At 42.6% G+C, this 23,671-nt stretch overlaps 1 protein-coding gene across 1 annotated transcript in view; it reads right to left on the reverse strand.

Moving 5' to 3' along the window:
- Window positions 1-21,839, reverse strand: part of ADAMTS5 (ADAM metallopeptidase with thrombospondin type 1 motif 5) — a 48,360-nt gene extending 26,521 nt beyond the window's left edge. The window contains exons 1-2 of the mRNA XM_031612737.2: window positions 19,863-21,839; window positions 8,963-9,095 (exon numbers count right to left, since the gene is read on the reverse strand). Coding sequence (XP_031468597.1) covers window positions 8,963-9,095; window positions 19,863-20,813 — 1,084 coding nt within the window. The 5' untranslated portion in view covers window positions 20,814-21,839. The remainder of the gene's footprint in view (window positions 1-8,962; window positions 9,096-19,862) is intronic.
- Between the last annotated feature and the right edge of the window lie 1,832 nt (window positions 21,840-23,671).

Here is a 23,671-nt window from a genome sequence, read left to right on the forward strand (position 1 = left end):
TCTTGATAGACAAAAAACTTAACATGAGCCAGCAGTGTGCCCTTGCGGCTCAGAAGGCAAATGGTATCCTGGGTTCCATAAGAAGAGGGGTGGCCAGCAGGGACAGGGAGGTGATTGTCCCCCTCTACTCTGCTCTTGTGAGGCCCCATCTGGAATACTGCGTCCAGGTCTGGAGCCCCCAGTACAAAAAAGACAGGGAGCTGTTGGAGAGGGTCCAGTGGAGGGCCATAAAGATGATCAGGAGACTGCAGCACCTCTCCTATGAAGACAGGATGATGAGTGCAGTCTTCAAGGGAATTTTGGTGCAGCTCACTCTGTTTAGATGCTCCAGTAAGAAATAAAGAGAGTCAGCAGCAGTCATCAATCCCTGGACTCTGGTTCACCTTCACCTTCTGCATTCCTGACAGTGGACCTTGCACTGCACAAGGTCCCATTACTAACTGAAGGCCACTTACTGCAGACCAATAGGAAATAATAACTCCAGTAGGATTAGAAAGAATTTCTGCACCTTGTAGGAATAGGGTATGTATTACTGAAATAAAGTGGGAATACTCCAAAGCATTTCTGACAAGTCATCTAAAACTTCTATCTTCGTTAAATATCAGAATACAAAACACTCTGCAGGTACATCAGGAGCACATCAGAGCTATGCCGGATGTGTTGTAAGGCACATTACACTATAGTATTTTTTTCCCAGGAGTACTGGGAAACAAAACAACAATGTGAATATTTCTTAATTTTCTTAAAATGTGTTGTGAGACCATCTGTAAAGCTTCTCTGGGCCAGCAGTGTGCAAAGTCATGCAACCTCATTTTCCATTGATATCTCAAGTATAGGAATACAAAGAGCAAAAAGGAGCACCAATGTACAGCAAGTAAAGCTCAGCTTTTGCTAAATTATAAATCATGGTGGTTAATTCTTCTGGAAAAAAATACCCTTGTTTATGAACATACAGAGATCTCTAGTACTTAAACTCAAGAGCATATCAAAGTACAGCTCTTGCACCACAGAACACATGCAAAGTGACACAATATGCTAAAAAATGCTACAGGCATTGCAATTTGTTTTCTTAGAAAAGTTCTGTGCCAATTAAGCATTTATTTTTCAGTGAGGTCAAGCCTTTCACCTAATATTCAGTGAAGATGACTGAGGTACAAAAGAAGGTCAAGTGATTTACCCAAGGTTACCCAGTGAGTCAGAGCAACTCCTGGAATCAGGATTCAGGAACCTCCTGGCTCAACATTCTTTGGTTTAATTACCAGGCCATGAATTCTGCACAATTCTCTTGCTCTCTCCTTTTCTAACAGATTGTCATTTCTTTGTGCATATACTTTTTTTCCAACTTGTGCAAGTACTTGGCTTGTAATTAAGAACCACATACTGATATCAGTCATAGATGGAAATCCTTCTGAAGTAATGAGAATTTTGTGCAACAAATGATAAACCTAAGCAATAATGATTAATGAATTTTTTTTTTTTTTGACAAAACAGCAGCGTTTTGAATTACACAGGCTTACAAAAAACAAGCACAGAATGTAAAACTGGCTCTTCCCCTTTCTTCATACTTGAACTTTCCTTCCAATGTTCTTTTCCTTGACTGCTCTCCATTATTTACAAAGACAAAAAAAAAAAAAATCACCAAAAAAACCCACTTTCTCCTTTAAATCTACAGCACAAAAGCAGTTTTTAATATTTCTGGCTTAAAGGAATTCCTCAGGCTGAAAGAAACAATAGTCTGAAGTGCAGTTCCTCTTCAGGAGCATACGTAAAAAAAGCCACAATCAGACATTCATACACCAGTCCTGCAGACTTTACACAAAACAAACGTCTACTGGAATGGCTTGTTATAACAGACTTCTGTGGGAGATCACAGATACATAAGCCCAGTCAGACAATTTGCTGACAAAATTCTGTCCAGGCAAAGCAGATTAGGCAATTAGAAACTACTATGCCCACATCAACTCAAATGATCATTAAAAGATGTCATCTGGTAGGTCCTTTCCGCATCTGCTATTTTGAGCGCCATGTACAAGAGAAGTGAAAATTCTAATGAAGAAGTGGGATATGGTGATTCCAATTTCATGCCTGTCCAACTCAGGGTAACTCACAAGGAGTATAATTTGCTGTAGCTCATAGTAAATGAATGAACTCCAGGAGAGTAGACAGTGCAAGACTGAATACATTACATTGCCTGCTGTCTGTTTCTGGTGTAATTCTGCTTGAGGTATTGTCTGCACAAAAACTACATGATCATATCAGTAGTGTTTATCTGCCAAGGACAAAAGCAATCCCTACTTTAATCTGCAATATGGAAGACTGGGGGGCTCAGGCACTGCACACAGCCAAAGTGAACTTTTATTGATAACAAGTGTTCTGAAGCATTAGGCAAAACCCAGATTTGTTCTCAATTCCCTCATGGATGAAGAGATCATGATACATCATTCTACCTACTTCTCTTCATGTTATGTTTCATGATCCACAGCAACTTTTCAAAACCTAGTGTTGTTTAATTCAACTCTTCATGAGGTCACACACATACAAAGATCAACACAACTCCTGCTGCTGTGTTTAAGTTGCTTCCTGAAGTCCCTGATTGAGAATTCTGCTCTCAACCCTCTCTCTTCTCTTTCAGGACTGCTTCACATTTGCTAAAAAGGCAAAGATCCCTAATCTAGTCAGACTTAGAAGTATAGGGTAGATAAAGAAAAGCCCAAGCATATTTAGAAAACAAGGATTCACATAACCTTTCTCCCTTCTGTGTCTCCATTTTTCCACACAAAGGCCATTACAAAATGGCTCAGCCTCACTAAAAAACATTAGTTTTAAGCACCACGTGTGCTGCAGGTGGAAAAATTATGTATTGCATATAATATTATAAGCTAATCACACTATCGCTAGGTAAGCCAAGGGTTTTTTAGTCAAAATTTTAAGCAGTAAACTTTTGTACAGCTGATGTTTGCATTTTGAAACATCATGTAAAGCTTCTGCCCTACTCCTCAGATTGTTCATCTTTTCTCTTAACTAAAGGGAAAGGTTTAAATCAAGTTCAGAAGGGCTTAATACAAGTGCTCTTGCTAGCAGATGTTTAAATAAAAACTTGAAAAAGGTTCAAAGAGAAGGAATCAAATAATATTCCTGATGTATGTCATCAGAGCAGATTTGGATGACTCTAACTCCCTTTTTTTTTGTTTTAAGAATGCAACTCTGCCTAATTATGATTACCTGGATATTTGCCCAAAATTTTGTCTGTCATGAAAGAAGCATAATACGAAAGTCAAATATCCTTCACCATTTTTTCATGTTCCTATGATATTCTATGCCCTTGGCAATCTATCCCCCTTGAAATGAAAGTCTACAAAAGATTTGTATTTGACAAATCTGAAGCTTGCTGTTATCTGCTTTATCTTGACAGCCTCAAAATCAAAGGGCTACATATTCAGCAATGGCAAAGAAAAGATGACTGTGTATTTAATTACTTTGAGAGTATACAAAATGAACACATGGTAAAACATGGAATTAGAGGGTTTTTTTTTGGCTTTCCTACATACATCAAAGGCAGAACTACTTCTTAAATATCATACACATTGCTCTTGGTTTCAGTTTTTCCTGGAGATGGGTCAGAGTCATGAAGCTCTTTATAAGGGTTACACAGGTTAGGTATGTTAGGCATGGCTCTCCTTCTACAGAGGCCTACAACTCTAAAGCAAGCTAAGGTTCTGAAAAAATACTTTGAACCCATACAGAATTCAGTTCAATTGTATTTTAATGTATTTCAGTGAATTGCTTTAATAAGGACTCCAGGAGTGATATCTCACTTTTGAAATGGCCTCTTTGCATAAAATAATGCTCTTCAGGAAAGCACTGCACTTTGTTGACAGCATTCATGTTATTTTCATTCTCTAGTGATGGTAGATGCCACAGGATAATGGCAAGCTTAAAAAGATTTTCCTTTAAACATATTATTCTCCAGTTTTAGTTTCTGTACTGTTCCTTGATTTTAGGTGTTCAGCTGTGTAATACAGATGGAGAAGTAGTTGGAATAACATCACACAGCCATAAGAAATGAGGCTGAGAAGAGAGCTTGAAAAGTCATCTTGTCCATCCCTCTGCCATAAGATAGGATCAGCATACCAAAAGCCATGGCTGTTTGGCCAGCTTACTCCTGAGAGCCTCCAGTGATGGAAACTTCACAGCCTCCCCAGGCAATTCATTCGTTTGCTGAACTGTCTTTATGGTTAAATGACTTTGGCTAATGCTTAAAGGAAAGCTCCCTTGCGGCAGTGCACAGGCTATTACCCCTTGTGTTGTCCCAGGTAGACATGGAGAATGATTTATTATGTACATTTTCACAACAATTACTGAATATATTTGAAGACTGCTTTTATGACTCCCCTTCAGTCTTTCTGACTCTAAAGTCACATGTAAAAGATAAAGAAAATTAATGACCAGAGGTTTAATTAGTTCCATGTAGCAATTTTAAGCTATAATCTAAAAATAAAATACTTGGAAAGAACATCAGTAAACCATATTACTCAGGAGGCTACAAGGAGTAATAGCATGCCAGCATGATTACACAACAGAGAAATAGGAACTTTGCAAAAAGGTCAAATGAACATTACCACTGAGCAAAAAGGCAGAGCTTTCTCTATATCTGCTCTTAAAAAATCCTCAAGATTGATGGAAAGAATAAAGATACATATAATTTAAGTTATTAAACTCATTTAATTTTCACTGAGCTAAATTGGAGCCTTGCCTGCTTATAGACTGCAGGAAGGATGCTTTTGTATTTAAGGACTAGACTGAAACTCAAGAGGCAAGTTTAATCCTTGTCTTTCCGTAAGACTTCCTTTTGATTCTGGGAAAGTCACCAAATCTCTGTATTGCCTACTGATAAAATGATCAGTAGCTCCACTTCTTTTCTCCTGAACACTTCTTTCTTTTTACAGATGATAAACCTTTCAGACTGGTGGTTTGTTTGCACTGAAACCTGCAGGACTCCAGTATGGGAGGGAATGAAATCCTTTTGAAGGGTACTGCATGACAAAACACAAAACTGGGCTATAAAAAACCACTGTAACATATTACATACATGGGATCACCATGAGAGATGTTAAACATGACTTGAAATTGATTGATTGTGTCTTTCAATCATGTTATATCAGACGTCTTCAGGGAATCCACAGACTGGCTTACAATTTAGCATGGTAAAAGCAACAGAATCTCCATCCAAACAGGATACAGTGTTAGAGTGAGAAATAAATCTAGTCACTTTTGTTTCCTCATAGTTATTTTAATAAGGGAATAGAATAGAATCATAGAATGGTGTGGATTGGAAGGGACCTTTAACATCACCTAGTTCCAACCCCATTGCTAAAGGCAGGGACATCTCCCATCAGACCAGGAGTAGCAATATGCCAGCCCTGACCTATGAAAACTGTTAAGCAGATGTTGAGATTATGGGCAATTATTAAACACTTTTCTCCAGATATCACTGTGATGCAGGGAAATCCATGAAACAACAAAGCATCATTTTGTTACAGTCCATAGGCTGACGATAAGAAATACTTGGAGAATATCTGTATGCTTTGCCTAAACTGGTTCAGATACATCTGCAGTGCTATGGAGGCATACCCTCAAGCAATTTGCCTGGAGTCACAAAAGACATCTCTGAGCTGAACTCATGATGTGAGGCAACAGTACAGAAGATTACTTTTTGGCAACCAAGCTACTACTGTCTAAATTGACAGTATATATAACATATATAACATATATATAACACACATATATATATATAAAACATATATATATAACATATATATAACATATATAACATATATAATAACATATCCCCAGTGAAAAAAATAACTGTATTTGGATTTACCATTGATGGTTGAATGCCTTGATAGGATATGATTTAAAAATTACATTTGTACTGATAACATTATCTCTCTTTATTCTGAGGCTGTATTACCACTTTCAAAGCTAAAAGACATCCTTAACAGTAGTTTTTTGCTGTACGGTTTTCTGCACTTGACACCAGACAAATGGTTCCTGATTTTACTATACAAAACTAAGACAGGATTCTGGTTCTGTCTCATTGCTGTCCATATACAAGTCTCCACAGCTTGTCATCCAACTAGTGTGTTATGAATTTGGCTGTATCTATTTCTTTCTCTGCTTTCGTTTACATTTCTTTAGAGATCTTGCCTGTTGCTGCTGCTCATTCAAATTCTCCCCCTCAAAAACTACTGGTCAAAATTCATCTACTTTATTTAAAAGGAATAAAATAAACATCTAATACATGATGTGGTAGAAACCAATTGAAGCAGCAGCCTCCATTCTGCAGCTTTTTGGCTTCCTGTGAATGTATCCACTCTGAACCCTTGGGTTGTGCATCGTCCTGCTCGGCTGAGCTGCAGCTCTATTTACTTTGGTTACCTTCCAGAGAAAGAACATGATCCTCAAAAAAGCTCTTGGAACACTCAGAGAGGAAATAGGAGCATTCAGATCACCTTGAAGTCAAAGTAGGGACACAGTCTTCAGATCAAGTCCATACTTATGATGCTGCACCTACTACAGATGCACACATTAGGTAGAGTTATTTATATTCTGCAGACAGTAACTACAGTATGCCTAATGACTCACCTCATTCTTCCTATTGACAGAAAGGAGCAGCTTAGGCTTTGAGCTGTAAGAATCCTTTCTATCTTTCAGGGCATCTCCTAACCTGCAGAATGAACTCCACTGAATAACTAAGCCGCCGTAAAATTAAAGCTACACCCTGCCCACAGGACAGGGGGGAACCTTAAGATTCCTGTATTGAAGAAAGAAATCTGGTCTCCAAATAAAATAAAGCAAAGTTTTCCCTAAAGTGCTTAACTAAAGGGTATCCATGCCACACTTTTATTTTTCATCCTTTTTTGACCTTTAATTTAACCTAAGTACGCACTCAATTTTAGCTGTGTTTTCTTCTCAACATCTCCCACTTTAGGCCACACACACAAAGGTCATTCTGTGATTTGACACCCTTCCTTTCTTAAAATCTTATGGTGAGAAGGAAAAAAGGGATGTTATTTGAAACAACCTCAAACTGGAGTTATTTGGTCCATTAGGGTACTTATTTAACCAACTGCTTCAAACCGTGCTTTTTTACATTGAAAATTATAGCTTTTATGGATTCCTGTAAACTTCTAGGTATGAAAATGGCTCTTTTTCAAAAAAGTGCTTCTAGATCACTAAAAATAATTCTCTTGTGTTTACATTTCCTTTGAGTGGAATTCAAGGTAACAATGCATACTCCTTTCTTCTATTGTAACTGATCTATGTTCTTTCATTTTTAATCTGTTTGCACATGTATCTATTGTTGATAGAATGGCAGTCAAGACACTTTACCCACTGCCTGCACAACAGGTATATACCAACACTGGCATCCCAAGGAGGTCCTACACTCAGATTCCAACCTCGCCAATGCCCAGAAACCATCAGCAGTAGATACCACTTCGGGATGTCAGATGATAGAAGAGTACCTCCAGCAGCAGACTGGCTTTTGAGTGGTGGATTAACTTTGCCAGTCTTTTTGACCCATTTGTGATGGGTTATTAGCTTTATAGCATCCAGGTATGATACTACAGTGCACATCTGCTTTTAGGCTGTATTTGATATGCTGCTGTATGTTTCTAGTAATTTCAGATTGCTTCTTCTCTTATTAACAAACCATCTTGTTTATTAAAATAAAGATTCTGGTTTGGGGACTCATTCTACCGTAACATCTTATGCTTTCATTCAACACATGAACCCCATCCATCCACGGCTGATCTCGTTTCTTTGTGGCAATATAAAAGCTGTAGGCTGAGGCTCACTAATGGTTGAGTGATCTGGACGTTAGCATGCCAGCTGATTTTTCATACTTGATGACCTCCGGTTGCTGAGCCAGGTATATATCAGGCACAGAACTCTTAGGCTCTACCTGCTAGTTACTTGAAAATTGAACTACTGCAATGATACTCCCAAAGCAAACTTTACTTTGGTTTGGCAAAAGGTACAAGGCAATTCAGAAATTGGCTCCCTCTGAAAGTTCTCCTTTCCTTGTTATTTCCTTCCAAGAATGTTAAAAAAAAAAAAAAAGAAAAAAAAAAGAATGTTCTCCCCTTTTAAATTGCTGTTCACTCACCAAAGCGAATAGCCTTCATACTGAATGTATTTCTAGTGAACACAGGTCATGAAATATTAGAAAGTTAAAAATAGCCAAGATGGCAGCAGTCTCCCTCAAGGAATATATCAAGCCAGATGTAATGTCCCAGAATACAACTTTCTTCTGTCACATATTCTATCTTAGATCTTTCTCAAGTGTGTAAGTAACACTCCTATGTGAAACTGCTGTCCACTAAAGCCGAGACTGAAACCAAGTTGAACAGTTTTTTTGAACAAATTGTTAACACTTACATACCATTTCACTTATCTCAGGATTCACATTAGTACTACATTTTACCATAAAAGTAGCATTTCAATACTCCTAGAAAAAGATTTTGTTCTTTACCACAAAAGTCTTCTCTGCAGGCAATACATTGTTCCATGTAAAGTTTCATAACAATACAGCATGCAAATAGTTCAAAAAGGTAATTTTGCATCGTGTATACACTAAATGCGTGTGAAATATAATAGATAAACCAACCACCTTCTCAGGAGGGACATGTATTGACGTTTTTGGACAGTAGCAGCAGCCTTTGAATTTTCACTTCGACTGCTGCTTAAAAACTGTCAGAAAGGAAACACCTACTGTGCGCCTTCACTTGCCTTCTGATCCCTTATTAGTTAACCCTGAAGTGCGTATGTATACAGCCTTAATCCCCAAGTGAGTATCTGGACCAAGGGAAATCTGGAATTAATTGCGAAGTATTTTGGTTACTAATGCAGCTGTTACAAGTGTTTGATTTGGCAAGCGAACAGAAAAGGCACTGCATACCAATTTCGTGAGCCACTGTAAAAGCTGCATGGAGGCCGTCATCTTCAATCACTGCACAGCTGCGCTCAGGAGAGCATATGGTCCCAACGTCTGCCATTCCCAGAGTATCACATGAATGATGCCCACATAAATCCTGTCCAGGAAGGAAAAAAAAATCATTAAAATAAATTTTTACACCCATAAGTAACAACAGGCTAAAGCCACCAGTCCTTTGCAAACAGCAGAACCTGGATAAAAACAGTCATATAAGCTTACATCTGAAGATCTCAATGCAGTTTGAAAGCATGATTATCCAATCTCTGCTAAAGTGACTGGGAGAATTTTCACTGAATTTAATTAATCTACAGCTAACTATTGTTATTTAAATTTGTATTTCTGCAATGCATGCAGACACTCAAAGTTGCACTAAACTAGTACACAAAACACATGCCATAGAAACATTTCTGAAGAAATAAAATATATCCAAATATACTTATTTACTAAAGGTGAAAACAAATGCATAGATAAAGCACCACATTCCTAATCATTTCTTGAATTACAGATTGCCTTTCTATTCAAAAGGCAAATCTACTTGTACCTAAATAAATGAGATTGTTATATATTAAACCTCATGTCACACCCACACAGTAGTACGATGATTAATAATGTGTATTACCCAATATACCAAGTATTTTAGCAATTCTCAGAGCTTGCTTAAGGAGTCAAGGACAGAACAGAGTGTAAAATCCCCTTGATTCCTAGTTCAAATAATGCAATAACTAGGTCACATGCTAGGACTAGGGTTTTTTTTTTCTATTCCAGGATGCTACTACTACCACCACCACTACTAAAAAATGAAGCTTTGGTCAGACGTATGGTTTTTTTAGTTGAGAAGGAAAAGTTGGGACCATGCAATTTGGAACACTCTTAAGATTATTAATTGTGGTTGAGTGAAAACATCATTTTCAAGGCAGTATTATCAACTGCTACTATCAAAATGATCGGAGTTCTATTTTTTTCCCTTCATTTTTAAGAATCTCTTCTTCCCTCCAGATCTCCTTTATAAATAAATGTTTCATAATTAATCCATTCTGTAGTGCTTATGATCTAGGGCCTATTCAGAAAGGAAGATGCAATACTTAAATTCCTATTACTTTTTTTGGGTTCATTTCTATTTATCCCTTTATGCACCTCTTCTGAGTATGGCCCTTTCAACCTAAAAGTACATTTTACACAGGGTAGTTTAAAGTGGTTTACCTACAGCAGCATAGATCAGGTAACAAAACTTAGAAAAATGCATGGCATCGTACCAGTATAAATACCTTTTAATAGTGACATAATTGATCTAAATAAATGACTGTAAGTTGTATAGGAAGTAAGATACCTTTATACTAGATCCATTTTAACTGGATCCACACAAGCAGTTGAACTGAAATTCTTACACAAATACAGAAAAGCACATAAATGAGACAGAAAGTTGCTTAGTAAAGAAGGTCTGAACTACTTTCAGGTTGATAGTGCCAAGAATGGTATAAAATACACTAATTGAGACCTCGTCTGTACATGCAGATTCTGTGCCATTTGGTCCTCTCTTATTCCTGTGGTGTTTTTATCACTTAGATGCTTATATAAGTATTCCTCCCAGTATGGTACAATTATATCAGCATCCATATGCCTCATGCATAAATTGCATGATTTATTTTCATTTGCCTACAAGAAGCTAAGTCAATGATATGGCCATAGAGCTGTAACAGCAAACACAATCAGATCTCAAAATGATTATTCAGATTTCACAACACAAGTGTAATTAAAATAACACAGTCTTTCCAAACAGGCAGTCTCATAAGCTTCCTTAGAACTACTTCTGATGGGATCTCTGGATTTTGAAAAATTATAACCAGGATATTAACAATAAGTATCCGTTCTGACTTTTGGCTGGTTAGTAATACCATCCTAAAAATTTCCTAAGCTGTGCATTATGCCACTTTCATTAAACATCAGAAAATAGCTATGCACACACGCAGGCACGAAAGGAAATAGCAGTGTTTGGTTACCTTTCATACGTTATGTGTTACTGGCATTACACCACGTTACACGCCCCAGTCTTCCTGTGAATTCCAGTCACTTCATCAGGTTGTTGTTCCTCCATTACCATAATTTCCCAGAGTATGACATGTATCCAAACATCTCAACATCTTACTAGTAGCCTTCAAGCTTATTTGCGTAACAGCTGCCTAGACATAACAAAGCAGGCTCTATGCTTTCTTTAGGAATAACTGAGCTTCGGGTCAGATAAACTTCTTGATGGACTTTAATTACTTAATGGTCACCCCTAGAATATCCTGCTTACTAGCTAGCTCCACCAACACCCCACAGGCAGTTGGTAAACATTTGCCCCCAGATAGAGGTAAGGTGGTAGTGTGGGACCAGAGATCTCCATAAGATAAAAGAGAGGAGAGCAAATGCACCATGGACAGAAAGCAGCGGATTGATACAGCACAACTGCATTTCCATCAGCTGGCTGAGCCACCATATCTGGAAGGCCTCCCCAGCAGACTGAGCAAGATGACATGGGGAGTCCTGCTGCCAGCTACTGAATTTCAGCTGGGCAGTAGTGGAGCAGGACTGTAAATGGTCTTGGGACAGAAAATATTTTCTGGTATTAGCTTATTTGCGTAAAGTTGTTATTCATAGAGTCACAGAGGGATATTAACAGTCATTGGAAGGATGTCTACAGATTGCCCATCTGCTACCAGAGCAGTGTATGCACTGACCAAGCTCTGAACAGAGAACATGCACAGAGCCTTCTGGTTTTCAATTCAGTGCTCAGTCCTCAGTGACTGCACGAGGATGACTTTTTTAAGCGAGTTTGTCCATAACCAGGCAGATTATTCAGGACGTGGCTCCATTATGTCCTCAACTCTATCTTAATTTCTCTTGCTCATGTATGATTTACAATATTTCTACTCACAGCATCGCATGTTATATACTGCAGACACAACTGAAGTGGCATCTCTGAGATAAATATTCTGAAAATTTTGCTATTGGATGTTTTCCTCCTTAACTCATCACTTCCTAGTTAATGGTCTTTCCCCACAGCACAACTTTCAGTGATGTGACAAAGACCACACCTGTTAACACTTTCAATCTTTTACATCTTTATGGCAAATTTTCCTTTAACTTAGAGTTTCTCTAGCCATACTGGCCATACTGGATGATTCGTTAACAGCATCTACATTTTTAGTTTGCCCAAGCAGTTTTGGAAGGCAGTCACAGGCTTTTCCAAAGTAAAATTTCTGGGAGTACATTAAAAGCTCTTATTTCCCTAGAACATAGTATTTTCTTTCTTTCTTTCTATCTTTTTTTCTGCAATGATCAATTATAAAAAAATCTGCTTGGTTGGATTCCCCTCAATTTTTCAAACTCCTGAAGTCTCATGATACTTAAGATCAATTTCTAACAACTATTTTGCTGTGCTGTGTAGCTTTCTTTTTAAAAGTCAGTCTCTTTTTCAGATCTGTACACTCATTTAATTGCCTCCAAGCAGAAGAAACTTCTAAGAATATGTGTTTCTTGATATTTCTGAAGAAAGAATGCAGCATCTGGCCTTTCATCTAGATTACAGAAGTTTCAAAATGGAAGAAGGAACAGAAAATGCGTTTGCTACATAGGAGACAATAGATGTAAGCCTTAAGCTTTGGCAAAGGAGCAACAGGAAAAATGAGCTGTACATCATAAGACCAGTAGTTAATTAGACAGCTTATTAAAGGCCAAGTTTTCCTGGCATTCGTAAGTACATCAAGAGCAGCTGGCTGTTGGCCAGATATACATAGCATTGTAGTGAATGAAGATAACTCCAGTGGCTTCCTGCTTGAAGTAGTTAATTTATTTTACCTGAAAATCTTTGATATGTGCGGTAAGGTTAAAAATGAGAATAAACTGTTAACTGAAACCTGATAGCAGACCAGAGACTATGGACTGGATCCAAAACAGTATTTAAGAACCAGTGTGGACTGTTTGGTGGAATGCAAATGCAGAAGAACAAAACTGACCTGTGTCCCCTGGTCTTTGTGTTATCTAACCTGCACAGGGCTTGTAGTTTGTGACCTTACAGACCCCAAAGAAAAACAGTTTTACAGCCCTGAGCAGCTTAGCATTTAGTTTACACTGAAGTACAGACATTTAGTGTTTCTCAATCTTTGTCCCTGTGGGAAATCAAGTCTACACATATTCTCAGATCAGATCTAAGAGACACCAACAGGACTGGACTTTCATGGTTGCACATCATGTTTTAAAATCACAGCTAACAGATTTTACATCACTATGTTTGTTTGCTTGATGTTCTGGTTTCATTACAATGGTCCAGCAAAGTCTTTGCCCAAAAGTTTCAACTTCAAATTCCTTTGAAGGATGAGAATACTTAGAAGTGTGTTTCTTAAGAAAGTGCCCTAAGCACCAGACTATAGCCTACAAGGAAGGCATGCATGTGGCTGTGTGTGCAGGGAGCTGGGGCTCCTCCCGTTGCAGCCCATGTGCCAAAGGTTTCCATAGCCCAGACTGCAGTTAGTGCTTACAGAACCTGATGAAGAGACTTATTTTCGGTTGCTGTTCCTCAGTCTGCTTCTGTTATTTTACATTTAACAGCCTTTCAGTAAATTACGGAAACACTCTTCTGTATGCTTTGGGAGCACAGGCTTTCTTGCTCTAAGCAACTCACTCCGGTCAGCAGCTTCAGGTCATGATTTCTCTCCTTCTCACCACATGTATCTTGAATTACTTGCTAAATAGTGACATAGCTTTGGTCAGAGAGGTGGAAAGTTTCCTTAACACCTGGAACAGCTTACAACCTACTGGTTAAGGACCTCTCCTGGGAGGTGGGTGATGTAGGCCTAAAATCCCTCAAGCAGAGGAAGGAATTAAACACAGCTTTCCAACTTCCTGCATAAGCGTTCTCACTGCAGGTCTGTAAAAGGAGGGTGGGGTTGCAACTTACTCAGGACCCACAAATCTGTCCTTCTGTGCTCAACCCTGGAAAGTGGGTGGAAGTTTATTAACGTCACAGCAACACAGAACAGAACACTTGGAGACAAACATTAATAAAAAGGAGATAGAAACACTAAAGCTCATTGAAACAGAAAGGATTACCAGTATCACCCAAGGAGTGTGTGATGTCCAGAAGGCAGAAGGAGTGCAAGATTGGGATTGATGTACCTCAAAATGTGTACTGGAAACAAGGGCTAACTGGTGAAAAACATAATAAGGGAATGGTCTATTTTACCCTTCAGCTGATACTATGACAGTTAGAAAGAGAGACTGTACGTGCCAAAAGCGCTGCTCTGGAGAAAGCCTCCTGTGAAAAGTCCTGCTCCTGAAAAACTGCTAAGTCTTGTCTGTGTGGATGTCCAGGTAAGGGCATCAGGACAAGGCCTAACCATCACTGTGAAGGAAAGAACAACTCCAGCTAGACCCACTGAGATACTGCTTCACCCTCCCCAACACATTTTGAGAAGAAAAACAAAGTCTGGTTAACTTTTGAGAGAAAGAGGAACCTGCCTCTTTCACCAAACCAAAGTAGATCAACCTAAAAACGAAGGTCACCTTCCTTTCAGGTTACTATATTAAAGTCAGAAGTAAGTCAGGGGTATTTGAATCTCAAACACAGTGAATTGTCTGTCTGAATTATAGGTAAGGAGAAATTCAAGAAGATTTGATGTTTTGGTAATGTCCTGTTGGGACCTCCTCACAGGAGTGGTTACTTAGACATGCTCTTACTCTTCCCTTGGATGACACAGAGACCCTAAGCATCTGTCATCCCAGGACACTCTGCTGTGAAGCATTAGAAACAGAGTCTAAATTGGACTTAAGCCTTTGTAATATGAATAGACAAAGTAACGAAACTTCTTCTACCCCTAAAATATACAAAGAAAATGCAGAGGGATTATGTAAAACACAGATTATTAAAAAACAACAACAAAATGCACATAAATCTTTTGGATTCTGTATGGGGAAAGGAAGGGCAAACAAAATTTCAGTTGTGAAATACACCAGTTGTGACTGGCGAGCAGGGAAAGATGTTTTATTAACTTGCCCATCCCATATTTTGCATGGAAACTCCACACAGTCTCTGTAGATTAGCATAATCATACTACTCCTCACCCTCAAATAATGCCCCACTTTATTTTCCCCTGAGATCTCAACTAAATGTATTAGATTTGCAACAAGCATGGTTAAAAACCTACAGAACTGGTAGATGTATCATATCATAACTTTTTCAAAGTAATAATAATAAACGTTAATGAAATATATTTTATTGACAATTGTTATGGTGACCTGCTTTACAGATTAAGAATTGTGAGGAGATGATTTGAGAGAGAGAGAGAGAGAGAGAGAAGAGAAGTAGAGCCAAAGAAAGCATGTGCTCCACTCAATGAAATAACCATCTATTGAGTTGAGGTAATCCAAAGCTCACTGTTAAACTTCAACAGCACTGTCAGATTGACAGTTCAACTAAATCACACACATAAGATCCATGTAATTACTGTGTGGCCTTTGGCTCCAGTATGAACTTCTTTTTAGAGCCAGGTTTGCTGGTACTATTGTGGATGATGCTAGCAAGCACTTAGGAAAGTGTTTGTTCTTGGTGCTTACATCTACTGTGAGAAATATCTTTTTATTTTATTTTATTTTTAATTTTCACAGGATTCAGAGTAGGAGGAAAGGGAAAGGAAGAGAACTGGATTTTGTCCAAATGCACTCAGTAGTTCACTTGAAATTTAACTAAGGGTCACTGATGAAATAGAGTGGATGAATTCTCAAGGATAATTACAGAGCAGGCAAGATCTCAGAAAAGAACAGTCTGAGTTCAAGCACAGTTTGCAAGACACAACAAATATGTTTTCGTGCTGTGACAAATAATCTGGCACATATTTGTTGCACTGATAAAAACCTGAAGACTGAAGATAACCTGCTTCCAGCTTCAGAGAACTGTTAATGAGAACATTCGAAGCAGATGAAATTTGCTGTTGACTTCACAGAGTTGGAAAACAAAGTGAGCTAATATCTGAGGGTACAGGGCTTACGAGCTCTTCTTCCTTCCCACCACACAGCTGCACCTGTACCACAAAGTAGAGTGGGGTCTCACCTGGCCACCAGATGACCGAGTCCTAGCATCTCCACGTTGTGGAAGATGCTCTGAAGATGCATGTGACCTAAGGATTTACAGCTACTGTCAGAGACTCAACCACAAAGCAGGATCCATGTACTCTCTTGGCTGTCAAGGCCAAACCATTTTAACAAGAACTTTCATGGTATTTATTGTGGTTTAACCCAGCAGGTGGCTCAGCACCACAAAGTTGTTCATTCTCTCCCTGCCTTCTCAATGGGTAAAGGAAGAGAGTCAGAAAAGAAAAGTGGAATTTACGGGTTGAGATAAAACTACTTACTAAGATAGAAAAAAGGAAAATAGTAATGACTATACATACATATAGAAATGTATATAACAAGCAATGTGCAAGCAACCACTCACCACCCCTGATCGGTGCCCAGCTAGCTCCTGGAGCTGCAAAAGAAACATCAGCTCCCACTCCCTTCAAAACTCTTTCTGCATGATGTCATAAAGGTATGGAATATTCCTTTGGCTAGTTGAAGTCAGTTGTCCTAATTCTGTTCCCTCTCAGCTCCTTGGGCCCTTTCCTGAGAATGGCCTTGGTTCTGTACAACACTGCTTAACAGCAACTATAAACATCACTGTGTTACAACATTGTTTTTCTACTAGAACCAAAACATTCCATCATACCAGACACTCTGAAGAAAGCTATACCACCCCAGCTAAAACTAAGATACCTTTCTATCACATTTTGGTACCGATAAGTCAGACCCTTCATACTTGATACTTCGGGGAATTCAAAATAATCGCTGTGGAACCCAACTGAGTTTCTGTGATACTTAGTGACAGATAATTTCTGCGTTCATTGATGTTTATAGGTGTAACAGCAACCAGATAGCTTTTCTGGTAGTTACACTTGGGATTCACTGCAGCTGAGTGATAGAATTATGCTGCCCTTGTCCCTGTTGATAGCAATACAGAGCATGAAGACATCATCTGTGTCACTCCAAATGGAACTCAGGTATATATTTATTTTCTATTTATTTTGCTCTGCAGCACAATTGCTTTGATACACTTGCCAAGTTAGATACATGTTGTGACTGAAAGTGAATTGATGTTTTAACCCAGAATTAGTAAACCTCCTTCAAAAAATCTTCTTGCACGGGAAACATTTCCAGCATGAACAATGATTATAGTAATTTAGACCTCTCATACTAACTTTACAATACAAGAGAGTTGCCAGCATCCTTAGTCTATCAGTGGTTATTAATTTATCTTGAAACAAGTAATGACAATAGAAGAGGAGGAAGTGGTGGTGCTGAACTGTGAGCAAGCAAGCATCCTTTCATGCCAAAATAAGATCCAAGTCAGTGTCACTCCAGAATAAAGATAATTATTACTTTAGAGCCTCATATGGCAACGGGCACATATAACTGAGATTCCAGCTTCATGTCAACAGTTACATACAGCTGAGGACATGTGTTTGGCTGACAAACGATGTGCAAATATTATTCTGTTGATGCAGAGACACAAAGTTTGAGGTGGCCTCAGTTAGTAAACAAAGACGGAAAATGTACCTCACACATTCACTCCATGCCTCAAAAACAAGCCATTTAGCGGAAGACATCTGGATGTTCAAAAATTAGCATGACGGTATTCAGAGCCCATCAAAACAGGCAGCCATGGCGCGGCGTCTCGTAGCTAAGCAACGCACTTCATACATTCAAAACATAGTTGTAAAAGTGGGATCCTCCTGCCAACTGCTGCCACTCTCATTGAAAAGCTAAACTGGAAAAAATCTTGCTCGAACTCAAAGTGGGACTGTTTTCTGCAGGAAACATCCCCGCTCCTTTTTCATTCTTTAACCCTTTTTCGTGTTTACATTCCAAGATGAGCAAATAGATTCATGTTGACATTCTGACTGTAAGCATATAAAAATCGTGTGGATTCCCTGCAAAGAACATCATAAACACATGTAGCAAGAAACTATGATCCTGTCCTTTCTGAGCCAAATACACATGCAATGCCAAACAATGCGCCTGTGCACGCAGCCAGTCATCAGAACAGATTATGTTATCCGGAATTGCTCTGCTGCATGCACTACATTTAAACCTGGAAAACTGAAGCATGTGCCTTTCTTTTCCAGAGTATCTACATCCCTAAGTAACAACACAAAAAATATTTGCATCTTAAGAATGGAAGGAGACCAGGGGAATGGCGACACTTAGCTGATGTACTGCATGCATCTGAAAGCAGTAACCCTGCCCATGAAAGATGTGTTACTCAAGAGTAATTCAAAGTGGGTTACTGATTAGCACTCCTGTTCTTGCATGAGGGCATCCATGCAAAAATCATGGATAAGCATCTGTAAAGCAAGTGCATTTTAAAGCCACATCCTACCTTAATCCAAAGAAGTTAAATCATTAAGCTAGGACTCACAGCCTGCCACCATAGGAGTTTCTGAACCACAATAAATCCCAAGGAAATAAATGGGAATTCTGGCAGAGACACACACCCTCTAGTGAAAGAGTGATGGATTCTGGCCCAAGCTTAACCAATAAGCCATTGGAAGGGATGTTTATAGCAAAAAGCAAGAACACTATGACCCACCCTAGGTAGCCTGCTTTCTTTCAGATTGTAATGATAAAAAAATGAAAGCTTGCAAATTGGAATGATGGGTTTTAAACTGCTAAAAAAGGCTCCAGTTGCACAAGGAACGCCTGACCGACACAGAACTTAATGTTTCAACTATTTACAGCTATAAAAGCAAGCCAGGCACTTTTCTTTCCCCCTTCTGGAGCAACTCCTTCCACAAACCATCCAAAGCATCCTTTTTGGCAGGCTCTGGCAATGCAGAAAAGCAGGAGTACTCGAACCAACGGAAAGTCACGCCGTTATTTTTTTCATACTTGAGGAAGAAAAAAAAATTAAAAAAAGAAAACACCAAACCCAGACCGCTGAGGGCAGAGTCTTACAGAAGAACTTCATTGCATAAACTCTACCACATGTCTACTACAGCAATGTCCCGTAACGACCTCTGGCGATGCAATTAATTAGCGAGTGGGCAGGGAGTGAGGCACAGCTCCGTGTGGCTTAGGCTGGTGGGTTCTGACCCACGGCTGGTTGGGACACTCATGTCTCACTGCGGAGCAGGATGCTGCATCCCCTCACCACCAGCCCAGCTCACTCCACTTCTGCAGCTCTGTTTGCCTGTGGTTTCCATTTGCGCCCTACCCTCGAACCACAGAGCAGCAGCCAGCTTCCAGAGCAGCAGAGCTGGCCTGTCGTGCTGGAAATAGCCCGTCAACCCCCTCAGTGAGGAAGTCTCATGTGCTTTTACGCTGCCCTGCATGGGTTTGCTAGCAGCTAAGCAGGTTCACTGGGGGACCAATATGGGCTGGGGGATGGTCAGCTTGCAGAACAGATCTCTCCCTGAGGGGCTGTGTGCGATGAGCTCAGTGGACTCAGAGGACACAGCGTCATCTCCCAAGGGGAACAAGGAAGATAGCTTCAGATCTGGCAAACCACTGCCTTTCTGCCCTGGCAGCAGTCCCAGTGCCATGCTGAAATGGATGGCCTCGCAGGGAAGGGGAGACATACCAACACATACACGACATGTTGGCTTTCCAGCTCCACTTCCACCCCAGCAGCTGTTCATCCGGGTGCTGGTCCCTGGGCCTCAGCACTCCCCAACCACAGGGATAAGGACGTGGGCAGGCAGCAGCCACCAGGCAAAGCGTGTGCTGGACAGCGGCCGCATTGCCACCGCCCCATGAAGTGCCATGCACGGGATGCCGGGCCCTGGTTGATGCTTACCTCGCGGGTGAAGAGGATGGCGGCGTCGTAGTGCTCGTCGTGATCGTCGTCGAGGCGGTTGTGCTGGTGCTGCCACTTGCAGAAGTTCTTCAGGGTGGTGGCGGCGTTGCGGTTGACCTCCAGCCCCTTCTCCTTCTCGCCTAGAACCACCACCTTCACAACGGCCAGCCGCACGTGGTTCTCCAGGCTGGCGTGCGCGTAGAGCCGCGAGGCGATGGAGGCCAAGGTGAGCAGGTAGTGCTGCAGCCCCTTTCCGTACTTGCGCGCCATGGACGCGTCGGCCACCAGCAGCAGCTCCACCTGCCGGGCCCGCGACACCGAGCGACGCCGCCGCCGCCTCCGCCGCCCGCTCTCAGACGCCGCCGCCGCGCCGGCCGGACCGCGGGTCTCGCAGCTGGGGCGGGCCGGCAGCGTCTCGAAGCTGAAGCGCTCCCTGCGAAAGAAGTGCGGGGCGCGGGCCGGGCCCTCGCCGTAGATCCGCGGGCCGCCCTCCTCTTCCTCGTCCTCCTCATCCCCGCCGCGCCGCGCCGGCTTCACGGTGTAGCGGGCGCGCCCGACGGCGAAGAAGCCGTCGAGGCCGCCGCAGAGGTTGAAGACGGCCAAGGAGCGCGGGCTGCCGTCCACCGTGCCGCGGTAGTAGCAGCGCGGCGGCCCGCCGTTCCGCGGCGCTCCCGGCGCCTCGTCGCGCTCCAGGTCGAGGAGGAAGCGGCGGCCGCCGGCGTAGAGCACGAAGCCCGCCCTGCCGCCCCCCGCGTAGGTCGGGTCGAGGCGCCGCACGACGCCGCTGGCCCCGCGGGGCGGCCCCGGGGGAGGGCCGGGCCGGGGCGGCGGCGGCGTTGGGGCGGCCCCGGGGGGCGGCGGCGGAGCTCCGGCGGCGGCAGGTGGCGGCGGATGGGCCGTGGCGAGGGGCAGGAGGGCGGCCAGCAGCAGGGAGAGCGGCGCGGGGAGCATGCCCCCGGCAGCAGTGATGGTCACGGAGGACGGGGAGCGGGGGAAAGAGCCGGGCGGCGGAGTGCAGAGGGGAAGGACAGAAGGGAGAAGGAGGGAAGGGGGGAAACGAAGGAGAAGAAAGTTCTGCCTCCTGAGCGCGAGTCAAGTGTGAGCGGGAGAGGGAAGGATGTCAACAAAAGCCGCTCGCGTGTGAACTTTGTGTTTCTCTGCAGGGAAGAGCCAGGAGCACATGGAAGGAGAGAGAGAGAGGCGAAAATCGCAAATCCCCGCTGCTGGGGAGGCGGAGGGGGAGAGAGGGGAAGGAGGAGAGAGGCTCGGAGCCGGCGTGCAGAGAAGTTTGAGCGCTTCCCGCTCCTCTTGCACTTCTCTGCTGGAGTCAGCGGCTCATCCCCATCAGCGGCAGCAGCGGGACGAGGACAGCTCTGCTGCGGCTCCGCGCTCCCCGGCTCCGGCGGCTCCTTCCTTCCTTTGCCCCCTTCGGTTTGGAAGAGAAGGAGGAGAAGGGGAGAGGAGAAATTCAGGCACCAAACACCGCTTCGATCGTCTCCGGTGAGATGATGGTTAAAAAGAGAAAGAAAGAAAAGAAAAAAAAAAAAAAAAAAAAAAGCCGAAGAAGCGGAAAACGTCCCGGATTTTGGTGCGAGCCCCCTCCTCCCCTTCTCCTTTCTGTTGTTGTTGTTGTTATCCCCAGTCTGCCGATGTGAACAAGAGGAGAAGGGAGAGAAATGTGAAGATGAGAGGAGGTGGAACAATGAATTTATAGCGGAATGCCATCCTGCAATGGCAATTTCAACAATTCGTCACTGCAGGCTGCCTCTTAAAGGGAGAGCTTCAAAACCACCACTCCCACACTTCCTTCTCATTTAATCAGACAGAGAAACTTGAGGGGCGGGAGGAGGAGAAAGGAGAGAGAGGGAGTGAGGGAGAGGGAGGCAGGAGGGAGGAAGCCGGGGAGGGGAGAGACCGGCAGAAAATGTTTGTGTTCTCAAAAACGCCGCGTTTCCTTTGGATCACTTAAAGCCGCAGAGCCACACGGTGTGCGATACTTCGCGAGCGATCACCTCGCGTTCTGCCAAGTTCCCCCTCCGCTGCAGCCCGGGCTAGGAGCTGCGGGGCTCGGAAAGGAGAGAGCGTTCCGCAGCGCTCCGGGAGAGTCCCGGCCCCTCGCTGCCCCTCGCTGCCCGCGGGCTCTGCCCCCGCCCAGGGTAGCGGCGGCGGCACCGGGCTTCCTCCCTTTGTCCCCGCGGCCCGCAGCTCCCAGCCTGTCATTAAGGGTCGGCAAGCTGTCATCTCGCTGCGGCGGGCTGCCATTAGCCCGAGCGCCCGAGGAGGAGGGAGGGCGGGGAAGAGTTAATGCTCTCTGTGACCTTACGAGTGACTTCAGATGCTCGGCTCACCCCCCCCCCCCGCTGACCGACACGCGCACCCACGCGCTCGGTCCCCTCTCCTTCCTTCCCCATCCCCGCGCCCGGCGGGGACACCGCAAAGGGCAGATATCCGGGTGCACTTTGTCATCGGCTCTTTCCATGCTGACACTGCCCGCAGGCAGAGGGGACAGCACAGAAATCCCCGCTGTTTTCTCTTCCTTGTGCCTTTGAGTCCCGCGGAGGCGAGTGCCCGGAGCAGGTGCTCTCTGGTTGCGGGACGCACGGAGGGATGCGGCTTCCCCGCCTCCTCCCAGCCGCTGTCAGCACCGCAATCCTCCGCGCCACGCACCGAGCGAAGCGCGCACCGGCACCGCGCTGAGTGGGAAGCGGTGCTGCGCAGCGCAAAGAGCAGCACAGAGGGAGAGCGTTGGAGGCTGTTCTCAGAGTCCAACGCGCTTCTGTAAAGAACGGGTTAACTCACACCACGAGCGCTTCACAAATTAATATTCCCGGGTAAATTACGCATTAACATATGCCCGATCTGTAATTAGATCGCCCTGAGGTTATGCTTATGAAACATTTAACGCACTGAAGGTTTGCAGGTGTTCTTTATTCTTTTTTTTTTCCCCCATTTTTTTTTCTTTTTTTCTTTTTTTTTTTCCGGAAACAAGGAGACATGCAAACAAAAGTTCATTGCTCAGATTCCCCTTGCTTGTTTTTCTGCACTTCAGCAGTTTGCCGTCATCAAAAATTCTTCACTGGAGTTGGTAAATTCCAAAATTCTGTCCTATATCTGGGAGGTCACTTGACGTTCTTTGGGCATCAATCCAGAATTCTTCAACATTTTTTTCAAATTTAAATATTTTCTCAGTTATTTTAAAGTAGCTATAAAGTTAAAACAGTCGATTTTCTTTTTCTTTTTTTTTTTTTTTTTTAAAGGGAAAGAGAAGTGTAAGGTGTGTTTTGATGAAAAAAAGAACCTGTAATTCATCTCTCGCTTTTTCTTGGATGGCTTTTACTTTTCCTTTGAGCCTCATGGATATCTCTTCAGCAACAACAATATTTTTATTGACTTCAGTGAGACCTGATCAAGCCCTGGATTCACATATATGTCTGCATCCAAACTCCCAAATGCCTTTGGGAGTTGTGCTAAGGATGAGATCTAGGATAAGGAATGTAGTTTGGATAGCAACCTCAGAAACTCTCATTAAAAAAGCGTTAGTTTGTCCATGAATAGGCATATAGCACACAAGAGGCTGGTGTAATGTTCTCCTCTGCTACAGCATAATTCCAAATGTCCAGCTAGATAGCCTAGGAAAAAGAGAAATGCTTAGAAGGGTCAGTGGTAATTGAATGGTGCATCTCAGTGCTGTCTCGTCCTTCATTTCCCAGCTGAGACAAAAAAGCTGGCTAAATGTCCACAATGCTGCGTTTCACTAAGCAAGGATCTAGGCTTTCCAGGATGATGCAAATTAACCTGTTCAGATTACC

This window comes from Phasianus colchicus, chromosome 1 (assembly GCF_987193195.1).
Source record: "Phasianus colchicus chromosome 1, bPhaCol1.hap1.1, whole genome shotgun sequence".
In the NCBI taxonomy this organism is placed as follows: Eukaryota; Metazoa; Chordata; class Aves; order Galliformes; family Phasianidae; genus Phasianus; species Phasianus colchicus.